Source organism: Festucalex cinctus, chromosome 2, assembly GCF_051991245.1.
Source record: "Festucalex cinctus isolate MCC-2025b chromosome 2, RoL_Fcin_1.0, whole genome shotgun sequence".
NCBI lineage: Eukaryota > Metazoa > Chordata > Actinopteri > Syngnathiformes > Syngnathidae > Festucalex > Festucalex cinctus.
The window spans coordinates 19,472,284-19,489,263 of record NC_135412.1 but is presented as its reverse complement, the minus strand read 5'-3'; the positions used below and the strand labels follow the sequence as shown (position 1 = coordinate 19,489,263).

General features: G+C 39.6%; 1 protein-coding gene across 2 annotated transcripts in view; it reads right to left on the bottom strand.

The window, feature by feature from the left end:
- LOC144014045 (ERC protein 2-like) overlaps positions 1-16,980 on the bottom strand; it is a 168,839-nt gene that overhangs the window by 130,451 nt on the left and 21,408 nt on the right. For both annotated transcript variants that reach the window (XM_077513538.1, XM_077513539.1), the window contains exons 5-6: positions 14,336-14,491; positions 10,250-10,417 (exon numbers count right to left, since the gene is read on the bottom strand). In XM_077513538.1, the coding sequence (XP_077369664.1) occupies positions 10,250-10,417; positions 14,336-14,491 (324 nt within the window). The remainder of the gene's footprint in view (positions 1-10,249; positions 10,418-14,335; positions 14,492-16,980) is intronic.

Sequence of the window (16,980 nt, the reverse complement as noted above, 5' to 3'; positions counted from 1 at the left end):
TCTACAGCTAGAGGCAATGAAAAGATACGGACGTCATTTTTGGACTCAGCAGACCAATTATTCAAATCATTAAAATGTCTTTGGCAGTTGGGGAAAAAAATTAATACATAAATTGTTGGCCAGTGTAATAAAGGACAGACTCAGTCCCTCAGTCAGTGGTGACTTCCTAGGAGGAATATTTGTTTTTAAAAAAACAAAACAAAAAAAACAAAAAAGATCTTATTACTGCTGGGGTCACTTTATCATTGTGCTCGGTTAAACTTATCTCATGCAAGGTAAAAGCTTCTCTAGCTAACTTAGCTTGCTCCAAAGCGTGAATAAATCACTAAGAAGTGATTGTGAGTGCAAAGTGATGTATTTATTGTGGAAAATGTGAACAAAAAAATAAATAAAGAGCAAGCGAGCGTGAAAGTCACACACTTTTTTTTTCCTTTTTTTTTTTTAAGTAAGACCTCAAGTCTAATGCCAGCAGGCCTTGAGGACAGCAATTAATGGCTGCAAGAGGCACTTGTGAAGCAAAAGAGGGTGACAACAGACCCTCTCTGGCTTATATGAAAGATATTATGAAAATGTTGTTGACTTTGAAGTTAGTATAATGTTCAAGCATTGACTTTGGCAAACTCAAGTTCGTTTTTAGAGGCACACTTCTCATTGTCATACATTTGCCCGTAACAAAAAGAATTATCCGACGGGAGGTGAGTAATCGATTGGATAATCAATTCTAAAAAAAAATGTAGTCTATGACAGACTGTGTCTTTATCTGCCAATAGCGAAAAGGTGACAATGATGAACGGTACAATTTTATTACAATTGAATTCCTTGACATTCCTTCACACACATAATCAGCACTGTCTGATAAAGTTTAAAGAGATCTAAACTTCAAAACGTTTAAAGCAAGAATGCATTGTATGTGCCAACGCTATAGTAAAAACATACTATTGTGTTTGTGAAATAAGAATTAACCATAATAATTGTAAGTGCAGCGCCAGGTTGGGCAAAGTCATTTTCAGCTGCAGACTGAAAGTCGAAGCCCAAGTGGCGCCTTGCCTGCTGTTATTGAATTGCGCCGGCTGACAAATTTTTGAGAGTGTTAGATTTAATCATCCGATCCTGTGCACACCATGGCTGAGATGGAAAACATTTAACAGCCAGCAGAGGAAGCGTAGCGAAGAGAAAAAGTGTCAACTTCTTAATGCGCAAGAGATCCATAAAAACAAATAAAGATAGCCTCACAACTCGGTATGAAAATGTAGATGATGATGTTATGGTTATGTATCATGTATTGTTTGTACATGTAATGTAATTGAAAATGTAGTTTGCAAATATTTACAAATTTTATGGTTTTCTTCTTGCAGAAAGAAACAACTGATATACGCATCACATTTACACAAACTTGTGATAATGAATAGCGCTAAAAATTTGAAATTTTGGGTTTAGTTTTTCTCTTTAATGAACTGATGAATAGTCAATACATCTGACTTTGAAAATCTTTCAGATGTGCTCAACATTCTGTGGTTGTAATATGCATAACGATTGGAATCGTTGGTATTGAGAAAACATCTTTATATGTTTGCCACTTTGCGCACACACACACACAAAAAAAAAGAAAAAAAAAAACATACGCAAGGTTAAACCGACAACCACTTGAGCCGACTTCCTCCTTCTTTCAAAGATAGCCAAATGTGTATTCTGGACAGTGGTTAGCAAAGTGAAACACAGGCTCAAAGAAAACATCGTCTCTGTTTGTCCTCACCTCCCTTTTTCCTGCCTCACATTTCATCATAAAAGTTTTTCTGGCAGCAAAATCTGCAAAGGTATCAGGCCCAAAGTGGGCTTTGGACCGCAATAAACAACCCAGGGACCATATGAGTCCACCACAGTCAAGACGGCAGAACCAGAGACGATGGGAAGACCGCGGCGGGCCAAGCCCAGCGGACACTTACGCAGTTTACATAGTAACTGTTGCATTCCCACGAGGATACATATTCCATGTGGGAATCGAGTCAGGCCAGTGATCCGAAAAACATTCCTAATCCACCACAAATATCCTGATGTAACATTTTAATCACCTGTGACCTTCAAATGAGTGTAAAAAGATACAAAACACTATCTACAACGGATATGAAATGGCAACACACTCTGTAAAAAGTCAGGTTTTACGATATATATAAAAAAAGTGACCCCAAGATAAAACGTTTCATTACTTTTTCCACTTTAATGTGAAAATAGGCCCATACAAACAAACTGGAATCGTTTAGGAGACGAAATAAAAGTTAAAAAAAAAAAAAAAAAAAAAAAACTGTTGCATAATACTTTTTTTTAACCTTTTGATTGCAATGCAGCATTCAATTTAGTTTCCACCTTACTAAAGCATTCATTGGCTGAATTGTGCAGACATCAATCCGTTTTTAGAATGAATTCACATCAGGATCATGGCTGGGTCATTCCTCAATTTTAATTTTATTCCGGTACTGCAATTGCATTCTTTTGTTGATTTGGATGATTCATAAATTATTTTTGAACTTATGGATATGTTTTAGTTTTACAAAACTGGATGACCAAGACATTTTCTTGCTTGCTTCTGGAAAATTTTATGAATGTGTTTGCATAATTGTGATGGGCTTATGTTGTGCCATACTATAGACCAGAGGTCACGCAACTGAGGTAGCCCCCAGCAGCAATTGGATGGATGGATGGATGGATGGATGGATGGATGGATGGATGGATGGATGGTATATTGATATTTATCAGTTTCCTACACTAGGCTTGGGCTGATATTAGATTCTGACCATATGATAACCGTGAGCAAAAATAGCACAATACCACAGTGTTAAAATTACAGTTCTAATTTTTTTTTTTTTTTGAACTATTCGGACAAATAAAAACAGCATTTTGTTCTCCATTGAAATAATCTATTTCATTTCTAAACACAACGTAGAATATTTGGTAGAGAACAAACGTGAACCATGTTATGTTCAAAACAATATATATATTCTTAGTAAGTCACAGTTTCCCATCACTGGTGAGTAGGGCTGTACAATATATCGAAAAAATATCGATATCACGATATTGGCTCATGCAATACGGATATCGCAAAGTCATGCAATAAGTTTCATATGGAATTTTATGCTTTTATATGAATTTGACCAGTCAGCCGCTAACTAAAATGTGCATCACCATCCAATAGTTGAACATTATAAAGAGGTAATTACAATTAATTAAGACTGTATTGAATTTGCTAATTTTGCTGCATGAAAAAGTGTAATTCTTTCATTAGATAATAAAAATGTAATTTCTTTAGATACATGTCAAATATCGCAAATATATCGCTATCGTTATATTCAGCAAGCTTATCGCATATTGCATGATTCTCTTATAACAGACCCGTGAGCTACTCATGTTGACCTTGGGGCTGACTAGCACCCAGTGGCAAGATATTTTTAGGGCAATTTACATTAATTTGAGCAAAACACATCAGCTTCAAAGAGGCGGCTCATTAGTCAACTCTGCAAGCAGCCAAACATATTGTGCCCTGTTTATAGGTCCCCTCAAAAAAAAAAGAAACCCATATTTTGGACGACAAGACGCATATCATAAGTGATGAGGAGTCGTATGGACATTTTACTTTCGGGTAAACTGTGTAATACACTGATGTAAACTGCCTCTCAGCAGGACCTGAAGGGTGGAGCATGCGCTACAGTCCCAGTCTACAGCAAAGTCTCTTGTATCATGTACAGTAAAACCATGGCGACACAGCTGTTTGCCCACAGGCTACAGAGGTAACAAGGGAAAACACAGATGTAATGTGCACCCCCACCCACGCACACACACACACAAGTGCAATAATCTTAAAATAAATGAATGCTTTCTGCCGAGGCATGAAAGTCAGTCATGGTGCATTGTAAAAGCGAATGGATTTATGGCGCAGGAGAAGGAAGTCGCACCAAGCTGTCATTGAGCGCACACTCTCCATCCATTATCATGCAGCACTGACAGACACACGAGACGCAAGCATACCAAGAAAAAGTTCCCCCTCGTTAACTGATCAAGTGTTCCTCCTTTGAATATAAATTTGGGTCATCACGTTTGCAAAAAATAAAATAAAATGATTTGTTAGTCCCTACAGGTCCTCATCTTGTCTTCTCATCATTCATTCTAACATTAATGTTGTTTCATCGCAGGAAACGCACAGTACGGAGGATACGAAGGTACGCATAGATCAAAAATGTGCCTGGCTGATAAAACACTCAACATCCAGCATGTACAGCAGGGGTGTCCAAACTACGGCCCAGGGGCCATTTGCGGCCCGCCGTCCATTTTTCAGTGGCCCGCGGCATATGCTAAAAATGGCATTTGATTCAGTTCAAATATTTATAATACATTTAATTTTAATACAAGTGCTATTAAAGGTTATTTTAGTTAACAAAAACTAATGAAATAACTAAACTTAAATTCAAGAAAACAACTTCCTTAACAAAAAAAAACAAAAACAAAAACGAAAATGCTTTTGAAAGAACGAAAACTAATGAAATTACATTTTATGTTTACAAAACTAACTAAATTTAACTATAATTACAGCAAAAATGTCCTTCATTTTAGTCTTTGGTAATTAATTTAATGCATTAGACTTTGCGGATGACTTTAAATGTAATTTTTAGTAGATTTCTTTTGATCTAAACCAGAATAATGACATTTGAAAGTATGTCATGTAGAAGTGATATCATCTAGCAGCAACCAATAGAAAAGCACCTTCAGAGGTTTCGCCCATGGTGTTTTTTTTAAATATTGCGCACAAGTAATACACATTTAAAAAAAATATAAATAATAAAATAAAACTAATTAAAGAACTAAAACTAATAAAAACTAACAAAACCACCCTGAAAACTAATTAAAACTAACTGAATTTAAAAAACAAAACTCAAAAACCAAAATAAAAACTAAATTAAAAAATTCCAAAACTATAATAACGCTACTGCCATATTACAAATAAATTGGTTTATGTACTGTAGCATTTTTCTAAATATGCAAAAGCACAAATAAATTATTCGTACAATTTTTTTAGGACTAAACACAATTTCTGCTCAGAACATTACGTGGCCCTTGCATCATTCTGATTTTCTGTATGTGGCCCTCAAATGAAAAAGTTTGGACACCCCTGGTGTACAGTATGAATGTTTGTTCTTCACATTGGGGTCCACTGAGTATTAGTGTAAGAACTTAAGCGCCACAAAACCATACAGGTTCAAATTTTAATGGCTTCCTGTCTGGTAATCATGTTCACTGCATATTCATATCGACATCCCCCAAACGGTCGACAGAGTTAAAAGTCAGCGATTCTTTCACGTAACTGTTTCATGTCAAAACTCTGCGTCCTGAATTGGAGCGAGAAGAAAATGTCCGCGCTGTGTTTTTGTTGGTTTGGTTTTACAGCTCAGGAGGGGGAAAAAAAAAAAAAAAAAAAAAAGTGAAAAATCCACTCCACAGTGAGAGAACATCTGTGGTGCTGTATCATTGTCTTTTTATGTTTGCGAGTTTATTTGTGTGTGCGGATGAAAGTTTGCGGTTAAGTGGTAAAGTAAAATGGCGTGACCTTCAAGTGAGACCAACTTGAATGCCACGTGTTGTTTCTGGCAGTCGCCGCAGCCTCGATCTGATAGCGGACGGAGCCAAGCCATTGTTAGCGTGCATGTGTGAGTTTTATTGATCTTCGGCGTGTTTAGACATCGACGAGGTTCCACAAAAGGACACACGTGGGATACATCATCAGAGAGATGATGGTTTACATCTGATCCATTTGAGGTGAGCGATACTGGAATGAATATTTTGCACATTTATCTGCACATGTTCATGCAAATTAGCAATCCATACAGCACATATTTACCTTGATTCCTAAAAAGGTCTGATCCCCGTTACGACCTCTATAACTCCACTTTATGGTTTTTCCACATGCTCTCTGCAGGGGCTTTATTTTGGACCTATCCGTATTTGTTCTGGGGAGCCCGAAAGCATTGCTGCTTCCACTGCATCCCAAACCGCACCAGCCAAGGGACCAGGGGCCTATGAATGGTAACCATGGTGGGTCGGGTTCGGATGAGGTTAACTCAACCACCTTATGGTTATCTTTCATCATCTCTGTTGAGATTCTGACTCGTTTTTTTTCTTTTTTGTGTTGGGAAATACTCGGTTTTACACCATGTGTTTGTTTAGACCTCCCTTTCGACACCACGGTTTAAATGTTTTACGCCTTCATTAAAAAGGCTTTTCAAGTTGACATCTAGAACCGTTGCCTTGCCGCTACATCCGTGCATCTCAAATAGGGGGACGCGTGTGACATCAGGGACCATGTTTTTTTTTTTTTTTTTTTTTTTTCCTCAGCCATACGAGAATAAAGTGTAATTGTACATCCAGTACAGTAGGTGGCAGTGGCATTGTCAGAGTGCAGAAGAACTACTAGCTCATCTGCAGAAGTGTGTTTACAACAATTTTAGACACAAGGAAAGATCACCAAAAATAACCACTTTGAGGGTGCTACACTCTTCACCATTGTATCACTCACTGACCAAAGTACACAGTCCACAAACTTTCTATCTATCTATCTATCTATCTACCTCCCTACCGTAATTTCCGGACTATAGAGCGCACCTGATTATAAGCCGCACTCAGTACATTTCTAAAGGAAAAAAGCATTTTGTACATACATAAGCCGCACCTGACTATAAGCCGCATGTGCCCACATTGAAACATGAGATATTTACAAAGACAGAGGGTACACAGAAAGAGTTTTCAAAGGTTTAATAATATACCTTAGCTTTTCTTTCCAAACAGTGCCTGTGACGTGGCAGTAACACAGCATCAATACGGCAGCAACTAACAAGGTTGGTTAAAAATAACATACTGGTAAAAGTCACTGAGACTGAGACTTCGTGTATTTTCCATGATGAGGGTCTGTTCATGCTAATTTTATTCATGCACAAAGCGCCAAGTTACATTAAACTTGCATCTTCCTCGAAACATATATTCCACCTGTCTCACTCTTACCTTTTCTGCTCAAGCGCCCCTGGTGGCTGTTAGAAAAAATGCATAAATTAGCCGCATCATTGTATAAGCCGCAGGGTTGAAAGCGTGTGAAAAAAGTCGCGGCTTATAGTCCGGCAATTACGGTATCTATCTATCTATCTATCTAGTTTGTACTATAATAAGTATAGGTGACAGGTGTGGGCAGCAGTGTCAAAAACGTATAATCATTAGGGATGCACGATAATATAGGTGACTGATAATTATCGGCAATTATCGACCAACTTGACCTCAAACAGATAAACCAGATAATAATATAATAAAAATAATAATAATAATTTGGACGATAATTATCCGCTGAAAATAATAGACTTGCCATGTTGGTCCATCTGTTGTGGTTGTGGCTCAAGTCGTGCCCAACTTCTCAACCCCTCCCCTCTCCTAAGGTAGTGTCGCATATTTGTGATGTCACAATGTGCCACAGAAGATGCATCAATCCCAGTGGGGGCCAAAATGTTACCCTCATAGTTTTTTGTTGCATTTTTAAAACATGACTGTTTTGTTTTGGCAAACTCAAAATGAGTTATTGGTTGTCGTTGAAGCAGAGATAAAATTCTGCTTCATGGTGCTTTACACAATGCTTCAATGTATTTCCACGTTAGACGGGCTGTTTAAATATTTTAAGAGGCTTTCTGTCATGTCACCTGATCTGCAGGTGTATCGTTTCAACAGTGCGTGGTCATAATCGCCGCAGGAAGGACACACTCGTTTTGTATTTTGGCCAAGTTTCCAGACACAGGCAGAAAATCTTCCTCCCTGCGCTCACACTCAATATTTTTCTACAATTACACTTATCTGCAGATAAATCCAAAGAGGCCCATGTGGAAGCCGTCCTCAACACTAACTGACAAATCCATCAACCGCTTGAAGAGACATTGCTGCTTCTTGGATTGCCGCTTTGAGCGTTGCTCCTATGAGCCATTGTGCACCAATTACTGTCAGTCACAAGAACCACAATTGACAAAGTCGCAAACACATCCACAGTGCACTGGTGTGGAGATGATAGGCTTGGCTGAAGTAACGACTAAAACAAAGAAGAAATGTGGAGAAGCGAAGATGAATAAATTGTAGAAGTGGATAAGATGAACGAGTTGGAAGGGAGAATGGCTGTGCTCGAAAGTTGAGTGACAGTCAGGCAACAGAGGAATGCAGGGCAATACTTGGCCCCAAATGCCCTAAATAGCTTTACTCATCCTGGGGTTTGCCCACTTACATGCGGAAACCCAAGACTTTCTCAAGCAAGGGAAAAGGCTACTTCAATAGCAGGAAATAACCTCTTGAGACCGGACGGAGATGAGAGCCAAGCAATCAGCCCCGAGAGTGGGTGTGTTTTGTATGTTTGTGCTTAACTGCATGTGCATTTAGTGATACTATCAGATCCAATTACGCGTCATGGGAGTCTAAGCTCCCACCATCAGAAGCATTAGAATCAATTGAATGTCACTTTTAGCATGAACCCACATAATCAGTCACTATTAGCATGCACACGTTGACTCACAGGGCCCTATTTTTGTGGCCAGCAAAAGCATAGCACAAAGCACAGTCTAACTGTGGTCTTTATTTTGTAGCTTTCGTAGATGCGCGCAGGTAGAAATTGGCGTCTGCACATGATCAGTCATAGTGTAATGGATATATATATCTTCAATTCTATAAACAACATGAACAATATAAAGGAACAGTTTCAAGAAGGTCATTTTCTCCTTCGCAGATACAAACAAACTAACCGATGCCCATGAATGACATAAAATGTCATATTGCGTTTGCAAGTTCATATTTCTAAGTGTGCGCCACGTCATACATTACCTCTCTCTCTCTCTAATTTTATTTTTATTTTTTTATATTTGCATTTATGTATAGAGAGTATGTCTATAAAGCATGTACTGTATATAATTTCATGAGTTTTTCTTTTCGTTTTTTTAAAATGTAACTCAACTTGTGAACAATTAGTGACGTAAACGATATCCAAACAACATGATACGATATGGTCACGATATGAACCTCACGATACGATAGTTATCACGTGGGGACGGTGACTGAATAAAAAGGTCACGTTATTGTAAAAAACAAAAAAACAAAAACACAATATTGTGCTTTTTGTACATAACAGCAATGCGTATAAACAACCTACAATCTCGAATAACAATATTGAGGCACTTACTTGCTAATGCACGCACAGATTGAGTTCCTCCACATATTGACTTGCTTCACAAGCATATTACATTCCCCTTCATCTGACCGTTAGCGTGGATTTCAAACATAGAAGGGCCAAAACATGCCTTGTGAAAATTCAACTGCACTAAAAAACTAGCCACCAGAGGGTGCTAGAAAGAATGCACAAATGGAAATCAACCTTTTTAAACAGATGTGCTGCTTTTAATATTGTGAAAAGACGACGATATTGTGGCAGTTTTAATATCGCAATATCACAATATTGCCATTACCGTTACATCCCTATGAACAATTCAACTTACGAACGGCCTCGCAGAACCTATTCAGCTCGGAAGTTGAGGACAACCTGGACTTATGGAATTTACTGTAAACAAATGTTTGTGTCAATAACTATCTACGACTGAAGAACGCCAGGTTGTATGTACCGAATCTGAATTCTTAAAATATGGTGTTATCACACTATTAACATGACGTTGAGTATTTAAAGGATGTCTTTGCTGTCATATTTTTCACTAGCTCGGGGGGTGGGTGGTAAGGTTGTGTTGGTGGGGTATAAAAGCTCTCACAAAACCACCCCTGAAATTCAAACCACCCACTGAAACCAGTCCCTGTAAGTATGATGTATTCACGACAAGAGCCAAAATTCCTTTCGCATGTATGGACAATTAGGCCTAATGTTGGCCCAAATTGCTTCCTGTAATGACGACTGGACAAAGTCAGCAGGCCACTCTCGACTGGGGAACACAGAGAGATCTAAAGTATCATTTCCAAGTCTTGAGAGTGATGGAGAAAAATGTTAAATGTTCCCTGGCTTCACATGCACACCATCTCTGTACATGCAACATGCCTCCATCGCTCATAGCACAGATAAAATCATTACAGCCATCAAGTTGAGGGACTTCAAAGATGGCCTCTTCTTGTAGCCATTTCATCGTTAACAGCCTCATTGTGAGAATGTGTGTCCGTCCAAGTATTTCTGTGCACCTGTGCTTACATGTAAACTAACCTCTGTCTGCAGCGTATTGGCACGTTGCTCCTTCGCCGTGAGGGACTCCTTGAGCACATCGATGTGTTGCTTGCAGTCTGAGTTCTGATTGGTTAATGTTTCCAGTTTGGTCTGCAGGGCCTGCATCTCAGACTCCTTCCTGTTCAGCTCCTGCTTCAGCTGCTCTATCTGGCAATCACACACACACAAATACATTTCGCCAGAGTCTTGAGGGGACTGATGCAAGTGATAGCATGCAACACGTGCAAAAGGCAACGCTGTTTCTCTCAGTCGCACTCACGTACACCACAAATGATCATCAACGTAAATAAATTGCGCATGCTGTTCTCATCCAAACTGTGGAAGCCAAAATTGAATACAGGCAACTATCGAAATGAGACACACGTATTCACGCACATTAGAATTCTGCCCTGCTGAGTCTGAATAATCACTTTAAATTTGTATCCTTTTAGAGTTCCTTCAAATGGGAAGATCCAGAGGGGTTGCAAAACTATGGCAACCAACAATTCAATGTTTGTTATTGACATCTAACCATTCCCTGTTGCTGTAATCATGTTACAGGAATTTCTGCCACTACGTCATTTAAATAAATAACCCAAATTACTGAAATGATGCTGAACTGCCAGTCTTTGCATAATATATATTACATCACCTTTGGAATATTGTTGAACCAATGTTGACTTTATAAGTGCAGCACTGAATAATCACTGCTGATAAAAAAAATAATAATAAAAATAAAAAATAAAAAAAATCTACTGTTGTTTCACAAAGATTACAAACTTTTTTTTTTAATGCTTTTGTTTTGCAAATCCAAACAAATATACAAAATGGGAGATAAATGGTGCAGCAAAAACAAAAAAAACAGGGAATGAAACAAGATATTTAAAAATATTGGGGGAAAATATGAAAAAAAATCTTAAATATGCAAATTTGCAGGTGTCGAACTGCAAAAATGTGTGGCAGTTTTTTTAGGTGTGATATCATCATTCACAACTAGATGGCACACGTCGAGCTTACACCAGGTTTTGTTGCCATCTTTGAATGATAACTTTTATGCAAAGAGAACCCTTTGCATTAGCACTAAAAAAAAAATCAATGTGGTTATTTTGTTTTTTGTTTCAAACCCTTTGTTGTTGGGGTATCATATCTAAAATATCAATTTTGTCGTACAACTGGTTAGGAAGTGTGTGGTCCTACCCCCTCACCCACACACCACCCCCAAATCCCTGAGCTAAGTTGTAATGAAGACATTAACATTAACATGTTAGGGAAGATGAGATAGTAAGCTTTCTCACATCTGGCAAAACATAAGGTCAAAATACATGCACAGGTGTAGTGATGTAGAGCTATGGGCAACACAATTTGGAGGTTGAGCCAGAGAGCAAAGCAAAAGCTAAATGGGAGTGCTCCGGTTGCTGAAGTCAAAGATTGCCATCTAAGTGCAAGCGCCAAAATATGTACAACGCTGATTGAAGCAGTGATTTCTCTAATTTTGATCAGCTCATAAAAAGGAAATTAAGACTAAGAAGACCAGTGCGCTTGCATGCAAATATTTGTTATGGAGAGAAAGAACCAGCAGGAAAAAAAAGATACAAGGTAAAGGTGGGGTCACAGAGTAACTCAGTGTGCATGATATCAGTAAGTGCAAGGTTAACAATAAGTGCAAGGTTAACAACGCAATTTCCAGACTATAAGCCGCTACTATTTTCACTGGCATTCAACCCTTCGGCTAATAGAACGGTGCGGCTTATCCACCAGATCACAAGGGGCGCACTATAAAGGAAGCGCAAGAGCACCAGGCAGAGCAAAATAAAACAAGTGAGCGCAAATACCATAAGAGAGACCGAACGAGAGCGAGACAGTTTGTGCCCTCATTAGAAAGAAACGGAGAAGTGCATAAGATTTTGACTGATTTTGCAAGGTCGACAAAATATTGTGTTCCATTGCTATAAAAACATGGAACCTACCAAAAGAAAGATTAGAGTCTCTTCTTTCATCATGAAAAAAGTACATCTGTATATATTTCTGTTTTACAGCAATTAGCATTAGAATATAGCTAAGTTTCATCATTCACAAATCTGTTGAAAACACTGGGGAAAAGAGCTTATTGCAACATGGCCCTCGTTGATCACTGATATTCTGCTGCCACCTGCTGGCCGTTTTTGTAATAACTACCATTGCTTTAAACTTCCTCTTCAGGTCAGAGGCTGCATCAAAGGCTTCTGGGAACAAATGAGTTAATGCACATTTACTGCCGCGTTACTGGTAATCACTTTAAAAAAAGGGATTTCATTAAGCCATTTGACATTATTGCCCCGTCAAGTACTATAAATTTTGTTCTGTTGTTGTACTATACTACTACTGTGACTGCAGGACGTGTGCTGTACTATTTGTGCACCTCACGAATGCTGCTCAGATGTTAATAAATGGGACGCTCTATATTCCGAAACAGTCATCCCGACAATCCCCTCTTGCCGCTTTTCCATTGGTCGCACAAGGGTACCACACCACACCACACCACACCTCACGCAACCGCTGGTTTTCCATTACAACTGGCGCACGGCGGGAAGGGGGCGGCAACATTTAAACCGTCCGAGCCAAGTTTGCACTCCCGGATTGTTTGCGGATCTGAGATAACATTTCACGAGTCGCGCCGACATTGAACCCTATTTACAATTTAATATGAACCACCATGGATGAAATATTGCGATTTACGACCGGCTCGCACAGCTATTTCTGAATGGAGAGCTCTGCCGCTGGAGCTCTCATTCAAGCAAATGGGAACACACAACCAGCCAGCGATGGCACTAGCGAGGTTTTTTAAAACCACAAACATTACAAATCCATCCACAAGCATCTTTTAAATTGTAAATAGTTGTTCAGCGTTGTTGTAAAACATTATTATATTTAGGGTGCCTCTTCCTCTTCTTGCTTAAAACAAGGAAATGGGCGTCTGCCACGGCGTTGTTTGCGGCGTTGCTGTCGGCCAATCAGACGACAGGTGACGTCACGGCCCCGCTAGTCCCCCGACGACCGGCGCAGCAGAACCACTGCCGAGCCGAAAGGGTTCTAAACAGCGGTTACAACGGACCGGCTCGGCCCCGAAAAAGTCCCGTGGAGACACTAACATCCGGGGACAAAAATTGCCGCTTCGGTGTGGAACCGTTACGGTGGAAAAGCGCCATCTGTGGTAGCGGGAACCCTTATATACCGGTGCGGTAACATTAAAACACCTGTGGCTTACTTATTTAGCTAACGCGGCTTATAGTCAGTTGCGCCTTATAGTCCTGAAATTACGGTATTTGCGGTGCGGCATGAACTAATGTAGAAGTACTTCTGCTTGTTCTGAGATCCAGGGATGTTGAGTGGGGAGTAGGAAGGTGGGAGCTGGCCGGATCGAGGAGACAAATGTTGATGAGGCCTGCTCCTACAGAGACAAACACATAGGAAGAAAGCTTGCAACCAAACAAGATCTTGTTGTTAGGTTTTTCAAGGCCACTTTTATACAGAGCAAAGGGCAATTACAGTGCATTATCATGTCAATGATACACGCAACAGCTTGTTGCTCCTTTGTTTTCAGTCAGTCAGTGGTGGTTCTTGGCATGTGGGAAATGAACCGTTCAGGTACCAGTTATGTATCTGTGTTTGTTGTTTTGCAGTATGTGTGCAAGTTACAACAGCGCAGTGTTTGTTGAACGAAGAATGTGACCTGCATAGAAACTGCGACCATGAAGAGTTTCACCTTCAATCTTCCATCGATGGGACAATTCAGTCAATCTTTCTCTAAGTGAATTTATTTACAAAGGATGAACTATCAGCTGTGAGAAAACTACAGTTGCTTCTTTAGTTTCTTGTGAGTGATGTCATGTCAGGGAAAGGAATAGAATTTGCACCTTTTGTGTGTAACACAAGTTGTTGGGAACAACTCTCTTGGACACAGCACTCAACTATGGGTCCGTGCTTGATCATGCCAAACACATTAGCATGCATTGGAGCCATGGATGTTCAAATACAGTTACTACAAAACGTTTTTTTGTTCTAGCATGCAACATTCCGGACATGCAGGAGTCGTCCAAGACATTCTACCTTGGTCTTCATGAATTTCGAATGGCTCTTGTAGACCTCCACCTGTTTGAACTCATCCTGCCTGTCGTCAGGATGTCGCAGGCCGCTGGTCTTTAACATCTGGACCTCATCTTCTAAGTCTCTTATGTTCCTCTCCAATGAAGAGATCTTGGTGTCCTGCACCAGCAACAGCAGGCGGATTTAACTTGCGAAAGAGATTGTCTGTCTTACATGCCAGCAATTAAACAACCATCTTTCTTTCAAGTTATCAATTTGTTCAACCACACACTCATGCATAAAACCATTGGGAGGTGGTGTAAAAAGCTCTTGATCTTGATGTGAAACAAACTACCATCGGCTGAACTGAGAGGCACTTCATTTCAAGGAAGCTAGGATACAACTCGTTCTACCTAAATTCTACCTATTACGGAGGGGGCAACGTAAAAAGCAAGGCTGATACTAAGGATCATTAAATAAACCTCAGATTTATAGGCCCTGTACATGAGTAAGGGATAGCAAACGCCAAGGCTGGCAACCAAGTACGGCTGAGGGAATGGAAGGTTCTGCCATGGGCAGGTCCTGAGATTGTTTAGCCGCATGTGTTCATACATACGTTGAATGCTAAACCTTGGACGAGAAGAGAACGGGAATTGAATAAATGGAAGCAGATTGCATGATGCCATCAGCACACGCCACAGGCAACATGGAAGCATCTGACCTCCATTACTATCTCTGACATCAGCCCTGACCAGAACATGGTGCTGCAAATACCCTCCAAGAAGGACACAGAGACCATGCAAATTTCCACACTGAGGTAAAATCAGTTGGGGGTTTAGCTTCCCTTCAACTGTTCAGATTGAGATTGATCAAAAGTAATATTAATATAACATATGTGTGGTCATGGACTGTTGACAGAATGTAGCCTATAGTCCAGTGGTTCTTAACCTGGGTTCAATCGACTACCAGGGGTTCGGTGAGTCAGTCTCAGGGGTTCGGCGGAGGTCAAGGCGCACACCTGAGTCACATGATTCGGGATGACACATACCGCTTGGCGATCATTGACTGAAGGGAATTTGGTGCACTCAATAGTGGACTTGTGACTGTTGTGATGGTACATCGTGTGATTACTTGAATGTAATCCGTTTCTACACACTATGTCGAGCAAAAAAAGAAAATGGTCAGACAAATATGTGCAATAATATAAATTGACATGTATAACGGACGTTTGGTGTTCCCCAGGGTTCAATTGTGGGGCCTCTGCTATTTTCATTCTATCTGCTGCCCCTGGGTTCCATCTTAAGAAAACAGCAGTGGTTAATTTAAAGTCCTCTATAAATATAGAGTTGAATTGACTGATGGGAGTCAGCATCCTAACTGATGACTTGCTAATCCAAGTTGAGCAATTCTACTTCAGCACAACTAGCTATCTAGCAAAACTATAGGAACGTCCTTAAGCCCGCATGGAGATGAAGAATACAAAAAAAAGCAACGTTTGATAAATTCAAGCTGAAGTGAGCCAGATTCAATGGAAAAAAAGAAAAAAGAAAACAAATCTCCCTGTTCATTTTGTTCACCGGTAAACCCTATACCTATGTCTTAAATTTGGGGGGGGAATCTTATTTCATTTTTCAATAAAGAGGGGTTTGGCGAATGTGCATTGGAAACTGGTGGGGTTCACTCCTTCCAACAAGGTTAAGAACCACTGCTACTGTCTTTGTAAGATATTTTAGGTTACCTGTTGTATTTCTGCAAGGGAAAGACACACAAAGGAAGAAAGCCAAGTAAAATACTGAGCTTCGCGTTGAATCAGCATTCAGTACCAGCTGGGCCCTAAACTGATGCAGTATGAACTGTACGAAGGCACAACATTCCAACCTCAGAAGACTTAAGCTCAAGATGAAAACAGAAAGATCAAGAAATGAGCACTCATCACCGTACCTGCCAGATAACGTCAGGATCAAAACAGAAAGGAGGTGTACTGTTCTGTAATCACAAAGGGGAAATTCCCAGTGCACATTACTGACTATTATAGATGGCAACACTGGACAGCGTTATTCAGCAACTTCATCACTGTAACCCGGGACGAACATCATACTGTATGTTTAACAGCATTTGCTTCAATTCCAATTCATTCACTCAAAATGTAAATGTACTACAAGCATACCAAGTGTTCATATGTGCATGCAGTTTGTTAAAAAGGTAGACATATCCTGAGTATGCGTAAAAAGTTGCTAGTGTGGTTTTGTGTATGCGGGTGTGAGCTGAAATATTTTAGGGGGGTGGGGGTGGAGGTACAAAGTTGTTGGCTGGATGTGTGGCTGTGCACACCTCCACATATGCGACAACTGCAACTTTTTCACAGCTCTAATGACTTCTAAGTTTTGAGCTGTGAGTGAAAGGCCTCCATCTGTGGCTTTTGATAAATGGACTGCTTTATATATAGCGCTTTATTTGAAACTACTTGATCAAGTGCATAACAGGGTTATAGTAGTTTAGGATTTTAATTTCACTTTTGTTATTTGAATTCAGTTAGCTCTAATTAGTTTTTAGAGCACGTTTGTTTTTTTGAAAATTGTTGTATTAGTTTTAGTTGTTTTTTATATATATTTAGAGCATTTGTCAAGTAAAAGATGAACAAAGTCACTAAGTATTGTGTAATAATGTAG